Source organism: Anas platyrhynchos, chromosome 22 (genome assembly GCF_047663525.1).
Source record: "Anas platyrhynchos isolate ZD024472 breed Pekin duck chromosome 22, IASCAAS_PekinDuck_T2T, whole genome shotgun sequence".
Lineage (NCBI taxonomy): Eukaryota > Metazoa > Chordata > Aves > Anseriformes > Anatidae > Anas > Anas platyrhynchos.
In genome coordinates, this window is record NC_092608.1 from 7,595,325 (window position 1) to 7,604,937 (window position 9,613).

A 9,613-nucleotide genomic window follows, 5' to 3' on the forward strand; every position below is an offset into this window, starting at 1 on the left:
CCAGAACAGTTTTGACACAGGGCAGAAAATCTTAAGAAATGCAGAGGTACAATGAGGATGCCAGCTGACTGTAGGGCAGCCAAAAGGATGGTATCTAGCTTAGCATCCTGTTCTCCTGGAAAGCTGGCTGAACGCAGGCATTGCTTTCATTTGTTCCTGTTTCAGAGAACCGTGGTAAGAACAGAAGATACTTGGAACCTCCATCTTAAAATTACCATATTTTATCCCTGGTGTTTCTTCTAACAACACTGGCTTTTTTTTTTTTTTTTTTTTTTTTTTTGTATTTTTTTATTTCCTTTCTTGACTATTTCTTTTGTTACCCTAGCTGGTTGCCATGCTTATGAGTTAACAGGCAACAAACACAACCCCCTTCAGCTTTCACTATTGTAAAACAGGCTGAGGTTCCCCATCTTCTCTAAGGGTTCTTGCTAGGCAGTCAAAACGTCCCTAAAAGCACCGTGTTTGTACCTGCTGCAAACGGAGACGGGTGCTGCAGTTCTTGGCCAGCTACCACCTCTTGGGCCTGCTCGGGGAGGTTGTCTGTCATACCAACACCTGCCTGAGACAATCTGGAACAATTAACTGCAATTCTGTTCTCTGTGGCCTGCTGAAAAAAGGGTTTTCTTCCCAATTTCACAGCCTGCTGTCAGGGCACTGTTTGTTGTCCTCAGCCCTTCCTTTGCACCCCTGGAAGCAGCAGGGGGGGCTCCCAGCGAGGGGCCACCTGCCCAGGCACCTCCCGCGGGGTCTCCCCTCACCTCGACCAGCGGGTAGGCGACGTCGTTGTAGATCTGCTCGGTGCCGTGCTCCTGCCGGTACGCCCCGTCGAAGGCGAACAGCTTGGGGGGCTGCCCGGCGGCCGCGGGGTTCCGCAGCGCGCAGCGGCCCCGGGCAGGGTCCACGCTCACCACGGCCGCGCAGCCCAGGGCCCGCTCACGGGCGTTGAGGGGCCGGCAGCGAACCACCACCTTCACCGCCTCCATGCGGGCACCGGGGGGCCCCCGAACGGCCCCGGGGGCAAGGCGGGGGTTTGGGGGGGCGGGCGCGGCGCGGCCCCGACGCGGTTGCCCCGGCAACGGGGCGGTGACTCCCGAGGCCCCGCCCCCTCCCCCCGGGTCACGTGCGGCCGGGAATGGCGCGAGGGCTGCACGTGGCGGGGGCGTGCAGACCTCGGGGTGTGCAAGGGCGCGTGCACGGCGGGGGGGGGGGGGGTGCATTTGCACGCGGGAGTGCGCGTGCTGGGGTGGCAGGTGCAGGCGGGGAGCACGTGGTGGTGTGCAAGGGTGCGGGCGTGCAGCTTGCACGGGGGGTGTTTGGGTGTGAGCACGCGGGCGTGCACGCAGCAACGCGGTGTGGGGGTGCAAGAAAAAGGCCGCAGCACACCCGGAGCAGGAGAGCCGTTTATTGCCCGCGGAGCCGCACAGCCCGCAGGGCGCGCAGGGAGGGGGTGAATAAGGCAGAAGGCAGCAACTTAAAGCTACGAGAGGGCTGGGGGCAGCCGGGCCTAACCCCGCTCATGCTGCACCACGGCGGGGGCCCAGGCGGCCTCCCCCCAGGCACTGGCCCCGCCGGGGTCCTGCTCCTCGTAGCCGGGGTTGCAGCGCCCCGGGGTCAGGCGGCAGAAGCAGCCCCCCGGTGCCCCGGAGTAGTGAGCCAGCAGGGCCGCCACGCTGGCGAACTCTGAGCTGGAGTGCTGCCACCGCGGGGAGAGAGGGCAGAGGTGAGCCCCCCGCCAGCGGGCATCGTGCGCCATGCACACGTGCAGACACAGGCCTGAGTCCAGCGCACACCGATGCAGCCAGCAGGCAGGCACGGGTGCGCCCAATGCAGCCACACACCCGTGTGCAAGTGCACACATGCAAGTTACCAGGTGCGCTTGTGCACCAGTGAACCTGTGCATCTGTTGCAGCTGTGCACACATGCACTCATGCACCCATGTGCAGATGCAGCTGTGTGCTGATGCAGCCACAAGGCAGGTACAGCCTTGTGCCTATGCTCCAAGTGCATTTATGGACCAGTGCACAGGAGCCCCCATGCAGCAATGCATCACACACCAATGCACAGACGCAGCTGTGTGCAGATACACCCACAACTTGAAGGCCATGGATCAAATGCACTCACACACCACTGTGCCCATGCACCACACACCCATGCACTTGTGCACCCCTGCACCCATGAACCCAAGGCACATACATGCTAATGCATGCATATAGCCATGCACCTATGCACCAATGCCCCCAGGAACCTGCGCATCAAATACCCCCACACAGTTGCACCTGTGTGCCCACACACCGATACCCCTGTGTACCTATGCAGTTATGCAGTCAGAAAGGAAATGTACCTCTGCACCATGCACAAATGAATCAAATACACTTATGCACTGCTGCTCCCATGTGCTGATGCGCCACCAGACACACCGATACCCCTATGCACCCATGCACATGTGCACCTGCAAACCACATACCCATGCACAAGTGCACCTATGCAGCTACGAAGCAAAAGCAATCCATGTGCGTGTACACGTTAATCAAATGCACGTGCACACTGATGCACCCATGCATGAATGTGCCAGCTCACCTATTGACAAACACACCTGTGCAGCCATGCATTGGTGCACCCACACACTGATGCATTAGGGCAGCAATAGACCCATGTCCCAGCATACTGAGGTACACGTGCACCCACACACCAGTGCACCAACACACCATGCAGGAATGCACCAGGGCACCCATGCACGGATGCACTCTGCACCGTGCACTAACGTGCAGTGCACCCACGCACTGATGCAACCAGACCGCGACACACCAATGCACCGGAGCACCCCCACCCTGCTGCACGAACACGGCAGTGCCCCCAGCCCCGACACCCTGTCGCCCCCTGCCCTGTGCAGCGCTCTCACCTCCACGCAGAACCGTCCCTGGGGTGTCCTGAAGACGCAGTAGGGGACGACGCCGCAGGGCGCCCGCACCCACAGGCACCAGCGCTTGGCCAGGCCGGGCTCAGGGCGCAGCAGGAAGGCGCCGGGGACGTCCCTGCGCAGCAGCGCGATGCCGCCGTCCCTGGGGGGGACGAGGAGGCGGGTGGGCACCGCGAGGGGTGGCAGGGGTCCAGGGGCTGCCGTGCACTCACCTGGCGATGCCGGCAAAGGCCCACACGCTCTCGGCCAGGATGCTCTCGTTCTCGGGGAGCAGTGCCAGGCTCCGCGCCCCTTTGCTCTCCCATCCCGAGGCCGCTGCAGGAGCCGGTCAGTCTCCTCCTCACCCCCAAACCCAAGGCCTCGTCCCCCCAGCCCCGTGCGCTTCAGCATCACCTCCAGGCACTCACCGGCCTCGCGGGGTGGCTGATGCGGCTGGCTCTCAGCCCCGCAGTCACGATAGGCGCCCGAGCGCAGGACTTTGCTGCGGATGGCTTTTTTGCGCACCAGGACCGGGGAGCAGTAGGGGTTCCCTGGGCGCCAGCTGCCAGCTCGGCCCTCAGCCTCCGGCCGCCGCTCCTGCAGCAGAGAGCAGGGAATGGGTTTTTGGTGGCACTTGCTATGTGAAATACTGAGCAAAAAGGCCATGCAAAAAAAAAAGTCATGCAAAATACGCTGCAAGACACCATGCAAAAAAAAAAAAAAAGCCATGCAAAACACCCTGAAGAAGGTATGCAAAAAATGACCTGCAAAAAGCGCTGTACAAAATAAAGGCATGCAGATGTGCTATGTATAAGATGTTGTGCAAGAAAAGCCACACAAGTTATCCCACAAAAATGATGCACAGAAGTGCAATGTAAAAAAATGCCATACAAAAATTCCAAGGGAAAAAAAATGAAGTACAAAAATGCTATACCATAAAAACATTTTTAAAATTGCTACGTAAAAAAACCAAACAAGCAAAAGCTGCCATTTAAAAAAAAAAAAAATGAAGAAAAAACACATGCAAACACCAAGAAAAAATGTCACATAAACAACCATGCAGAAATGCTGTGTAAAATACCATGCAAAGTTGCTATGCAAAAAAAGTGCTGTGCAAACAGGCCCAGAGTAAAACACCATGCAAAAAAAAGGCCCATGTAAAACAGGCTGTGCAAAAGACTGCAAGAAAAAGCTATGCAGGATGGACCATGCAAAATGCAATGTGCTATGCAAATCTCCATGTCAGAAAAGGCCGTGCAAGAAAGATCCATGCAAAACAGCGTACAAAAGCCAGTAGGGAAAATACTGTTGCAAAACAGCACGCAAGAAGAGGCTGCAAAAAACATGCCATGCAAAGCACCATGCAAAACTGCATACTGTGCAAAAAAAAACATTGCAAAGAAAGATTGTGTAATAACTGCCAGGGAAGATGTCATGCAAATGGTGCTATGCAAAAATAATAAAGAAAAAAGGCCCTGCAAGACATCACATAAAAACATGATGTGCAAAAGTACGCCATGCAAGCATACCCTGTACAAAGTGCTGTGCAACAGTGCCATGCTAAAACACCTTGCAAAAAAAACATGGTGCAAAGGCACATGGGGCAGCACCCAGCACCTTGTGGCCTGCACCTACCCCTGCACCCAGCGAGCCGAGGCCGATGGGCGCGGGCAGGCGCCGGAAGGAGACGAGCGCGTTGACATTTCGTGACACCTCCTCGGGGTTGAGCGGCTCCCGCAGCACCCCGGCACCCGACGGCTCCCCCTCGCCCGCCTGCTCCTCGGGGTGCGCCAGGAGATAGCCGAGCTGGAAGGAGCGGCAGAGCAGGAGGTGCAGGACTTGCACCTGGTTGGGTGCAAAGAAGGCAGTGGGTGCAGGGGCCAGGGATAATGAAAACGCGTTTGTTTGTTTGTTTGTTTTTGCAGTTTTTTGTTTTTTTTTGGAGTGTTTGGGGTGTGCACCACGCACCTCACCCGGGGGGCCCATGAAGAGGTGGCAGAAGAGGGCGCTGGGGGGGCTGTAGGGGTTGCGGGCCACGAAGGCGAACTGGTGCTCAGCGTGCCTCCAGGTGCTGTACAGGATCCGGCGCAGAGCGTGCGCCATCAGCAGCGTCTGCGGCGACAAGGGGGGGGCTGGCTGGGACCCGGCACTCCCGGGGTGCAAGCAACGCCTGGCCCGAGCCTATTTGCAGATGCATGGCTGCAAAGCAGGTTTCCTGAGCGAAAAGCAACATCCCGAGTGGTGCAACCCCAACAAGCACCTTTGCAAGGTGGCACCCAGCACCCTGCACCCACCTCCCCATCGGCACCGTAGACCTTCAGCCCTTGCAAGCTGAACCTCAGCACCACCGACCTCCTCCTGGGGCAGTCCTGGTGAGAGAGAGGGGGGGTGGCAGTGAGGTCCCCCCCGTGCCATCGGGGGTCCCCCCACACCCTGGGGTGCCCCCGCTTTGTGCCAGTGGGGTCTCCTGACCTTCAGTGCCCGCAGCTGCTCCTCCAGCCACCCCACTTGCCGCTGCAGGTCCAGGTCCTCCACCGCGAAGGAGCCCACGTACTGGGGGAGGCGGGCAAAAAGTTCACCCCACTTTAACACCCTCCCCACCTGCCAGGATGCCAAAATTGCCCCCTCCTGGGGCAATTCCCACCCAGTGGGAATGCGATGCTGTAGGGTTGCACCCAAATTTCCCCAGTGGTGCAACAGCTTTAGGGTGCACGTGCATTAAGAGTAGGGGGGGGGAACACCAACCCAAATCCCCCCACCCTGCAAAGCCCTGGAGGGGGGTGCAGCTCCCCAGGGGGCAGGATCAGGCCCCTTGTCTCCAGTACCTCACCTCTGCTGGCTTGGCAATGCCCCGGGCACGTGGCAGGGGGGCCGCCGGATCCGGTCCCCTCCCGTTGGCCGTCTTCTTCTTCATGGCAGTGGGTCGGGGGAGCTCAGGGGGGAGTTAAAATAGCTCCAGCGCCGCATCTGACTTGGAATTGTTGTGCTCCAGCTTGGAGGCCACCCACGGACGCCCAGCGGGAGCAAGGGGCGATGTGGGGGGCCCCAGGGCCTCGGTGAATGAACCCCTGCAAGGAGGGACCAGAGAGACACAACCTGCCCCCGCCACCCCCCGCTTCCAGCTGCTGAGCTCCAAGAGGAGCTGCAGTCCCCAAGTCTTGACCCCGTTGCAGAGGTTCCCAAATCCTCACCCTGATGCAGAGGTCCTGCCATACTGACCCCAATAATTGGGTCCCCAAGTCCCCTGATGCAAAACTCCTGCACCCCAACCCCATCCTGAGCACTGTGCGAGGGGCCCCACACGACACCAAGTGCCATGCAAGGGTCCCCTTGTCCTGGCCTCCAGCACCACGCAAACATCTCCACGTCCAACCCCTGCCCTGATGCAAAGTCCCCCACATCCCAACCCCATGCGAGCATCCCTGCGTCCTGACCCTGAGCAAGGTAACGGGGTCCCAGTGGTGTGCTCCGAAGCACCGTGCAAGTGTCCCATGCCCCTGCCCCAAGCACGGTGAAGGCATCCACGTCCTGACCCCAAGCACGATGCACAGGTCCCCAAACCCTGCCCCCAAGCACACCACACGCATGCAAGAAGCAAGGTGCAACCCCGCACCCAGCGAGCTGCCGGGGTCCCCACGCCCCTGGGGGCTGCAGGGGGTCTGGGGCAGCTTTGCCAGCAGCTCCCGAGGGCTGTGCTCGGCCCCTCTGCGGTGCCCCAAGGGGGTTTCTCCCCCCGCAGCCCCCGGCCGGGCTGAGACCCCCACAACTCGTGGCCCCGAGGCCACGCCGCAGCCGCCCGTGGGGAGCTGGGGTCCGGCTGCCCCCAGGCGCATCCCAGCGGGGAGCGAGCCCGGGGCTGCCCCCTCCTTTCGGGCACTATTTGGGGGTCTCTCCCCCCCCCCCCAGCCAATCCGCGGGCAGGCAGCCCCCAGGCCCCGCCCCCTCTTTCCCACGCTCCGCTTCTCAATGGAGCCCCCCCCAGCCCACCGCCACCCCGCGGGTCCCCGTGGGGGGGGGGGGGGGACACACACAGAGGGACACCCGGACAGGGGCAGCCCCCAGGGGACAGCAGCCCCGGCTCGCCCAGCCCCAAGGGCTCCCCGCTCCCCCCCCGCTCACGGGCAGCTTGCTCTCTTCTGGAGAAACGCAGGCGAAAAATCCTCCGGCTCTCGGCCTCCGCCGGTTGCTTCCTTCCCGGGGGGGCTCCGCTCTCCGCAGCTCGGGGCCGCTGTGCCCGTGGGCGTCAGGCCCCTGCCGCCCGCCAGGCCCCGGCGAGCCCGAGCCCACGACGGGCACGGGGCAGGCAGCAAACTCCCATTTCCTGCCTGCGATCTGCCCGCGATGAATCACCGCAATTTACCTCCCCGTTTTCTCCGTTTCTTGGAAGCGACGGCGATCAGAAACGCTCGGGCTTTTTGGAAAACGCGGCTGCAACTGGTTTCTGTTTTTTTTTTTTTTTTTTTTTTTTTTTTTTTTCCCCCTCTCCTTTATGCTGGCGTGCCCAGCAGAGAAGCAATTCCCAACCCTCTCCCTGCTGCACACACGCGGTTGCTCACTCGCCACCCCCTGCCCCGCTGCTCAGCCACATTTCACCCCAATTTCCAAATTCCCCTTTGCCCACTGCTCTTCAGCCTTCCTCATCCCCCCAGCTGAAAAAAAAATAAAGAGGGGTGGCTCCAACCTCACTGCAAAGAAGGGGACAGAGCCACACAAAGCCAAACCCTAGGGGTCCCCAAAATGCTCGAGCCTGCCAAAGCTATGGGACCAAGGCAGAAGCTGTCCCCAGCTACAGGGATGTGCCTGGGAGGTGAAAGCATTAGTTTAGGGAGAAAATGGGGTCTAAGCCCTAGGAGATGCCTCCAAAAATCCCCATGCCAGCCCTGCCTCACGCCCCCATGCACCCAAGGGTGCAAGGAGAGGTGCCCTCCTGTTCTTGTTCAAGCCTTGGGCTGCCACCAGCATCAGCTGCTTCAAGACGCTGTGCAATGCCCCAGCAGGGCCCACCGGAAGAGTTGGATAATGTAGAAAAAAAAACATAAAATGGACAGATGGGCCTGAAGAAATAACATAACAGAGCCAGTCTGGCCAGGAAGCGGAGCCTGGTGAAGAGCGTGCGGTGGATCCGGTGCAAACCTTCCTGGAGGCACAGCAGAGCCACTGCCTTCTCCATCACTCTGCCAGCGACACCACCGCAAGCCCAGGGTTCCCCTTCACAAGCCCAGTTTGGAGGCACCCACTTGCTCAGGGCTGCCCTGGGAAAAGAAATTGGTTAATTAGCAATCAAGGCCCCAGCCAGAAAGAATTTGGAGATGGCTGAGGTAACAAATGGCTGTTTCTAGCCCAACTCTTGTATTCATCCCCCAAGATAAACTCAAGGCTAAGTGCTTAACACCTGAAAAAACTAGAGGAGTGCAAGCACATACGCTTTGGAACAAATCTCAGCTTTTTTAAAAATAAGGCTCTGCTTGTCTGACTACTAGTATTGACCACTGTGACCACCAGAAGTCTCTAGGTTGGTGCAGCTGCAGTCTACCATGACATTCATCACCCAAAAACAAACCTTACATTTATTTTTTTTGCATTCAATGCCAACTATGTCTTTAAAAACAAGCCATTTTTTTTTTTCTTAAAGAAAGGACTTCACTCTATTTTGACACGACCCGCAGCAAAATTAAGCCATGCTCAAGCGCAAAGAATTGGTGTTTTAACCAAAGATTAGTGTTTTATCAGGTATTTTTTGGGTTGCTGGTGTGGGAACATTATTGTGAAGGGGGGAGGTTGCATGGTGTTCCAAGCCACAAGATTGCCAGCATCTGGGAAGAGGACTCCTCATCTCCATAAGCACCCCATAGGTAAGAAAACCATTTCCCAAATTTGTCTCACTTTAATGCCTACCTGGAAGAAAATACTGCCAAAACCCACAGTTTCAGTACATGCAGTGCTAGGAAAGAGACCTTTACTAAACTTTCTAATTGCTTTACATCCTTGCAAATTACTCTTTGATTGGTGCCTTCACTCTCCCAGTCTTTTATTAGCCATGATTTCATTAGCCTGCTGTTTGCACCCTTGTTACAGGGCTGGGAACAATTCAGGGCGTTTCTATAAGAATCTTTAAACTCCAGTTGTTGCAGGTAGCACACTGGGATTGCAACTGAAAAGAGTAAATTCACTAAGGCTATTTTCTCCAATTTGCATTTCATTTCTAGAGATACTTCAACTACTCTCAGCGTGGTATATGCAAAGCTCTTTCCAAAAGCACGTACAGCAAGAAGACTGTCAGGTCACATTCAAATCATTCTCATTGCCCTGTTCAAGGGAGAGCTGAGGATGTGCTGGAGCATGTTTTGAACACAGGTACTGCTCTGTATCAGAAAGCAGGGCAGGGGGGAAGGTTTCATGTGGTCTTTTTTTTTTTGGTCCCCACTGGACACTGTTTGGGTCAGAGGGAGAAGAAGAGCAGGATGAGGTTCAAATAGAGCTTGCTTCTTGCTCACCTTTGTCTCCAGAGAAACCAAGGGAAGAAAAAGGTCACAAATCCAACCAACTACAGAGCTTGGCAGGGGCTCAGACTAAAATAGCCCCACTCTTTCACACTGTCAGTGTACTTCTAACAAAGGCTTGCCTCCGCAGCAAACCACACTTGCTGTAATTCCCTCCTCTCTTCGTTTCCAGGAGGAGAAAGCTGTGGCGAGGAAGAGAAAGGACACACAAAGCGGG

The 9,613-nt window shown here is 57.4% G+C and overlaps 1 protein-coding gene across 8 annotated transcripts in view; it reads right to left on the minus strand.

The window, feature by feature from the left end:
- Positions 1-9,528, minus strand: part of KIF17 (kinesin family member 17) — a 28,375-nt gene extending 18,847 nt beyond the window's left edge. Inside the window, exons 1-13 of one of the 8 annotated variants that reach the window (XM_027443111.3) lie at positions 9,391-9,528; positions 7,257-8,148; positions 7,016-7,124; positions 5,727-5,964; positions 5,369-5,449; positions 5,191-5,265; positions 4,865-5,008; positions 4,532-4,741; positions 3,325-3,493; positions 3,130-3,232; positions 2,900-3,059; positions 759-809; positions 469-569 (exon numbers count right to left, since the gene is read on the minus strand). In XM_027443111.3, the coding sequence (XP_027298912.2) occupies positions 469-569; positions 759-809; positions 2,900-3,059; positions 3,130-3,232; positions 3,325-3,493; positions 4,532-4,741; positions 4,865-5,008; positions 5,191-5,265; positions 5,369-5,449; positions 5,727-5,810 (1,178 nt within the window). In that variant the 5' untranslated portion in view covers positions 5,811-5,964; positions 7,016-7,124; positions 7,257-8,148; positions 9,391-9,528. The other 7 variants (XM_038166593.2, XM_072026783.1, XM_027443113.3 and 4 more) reach the window with 7 other exon arrangements.
- Positions 9,529-9,613: the final 85 nt, after the last annotated feature.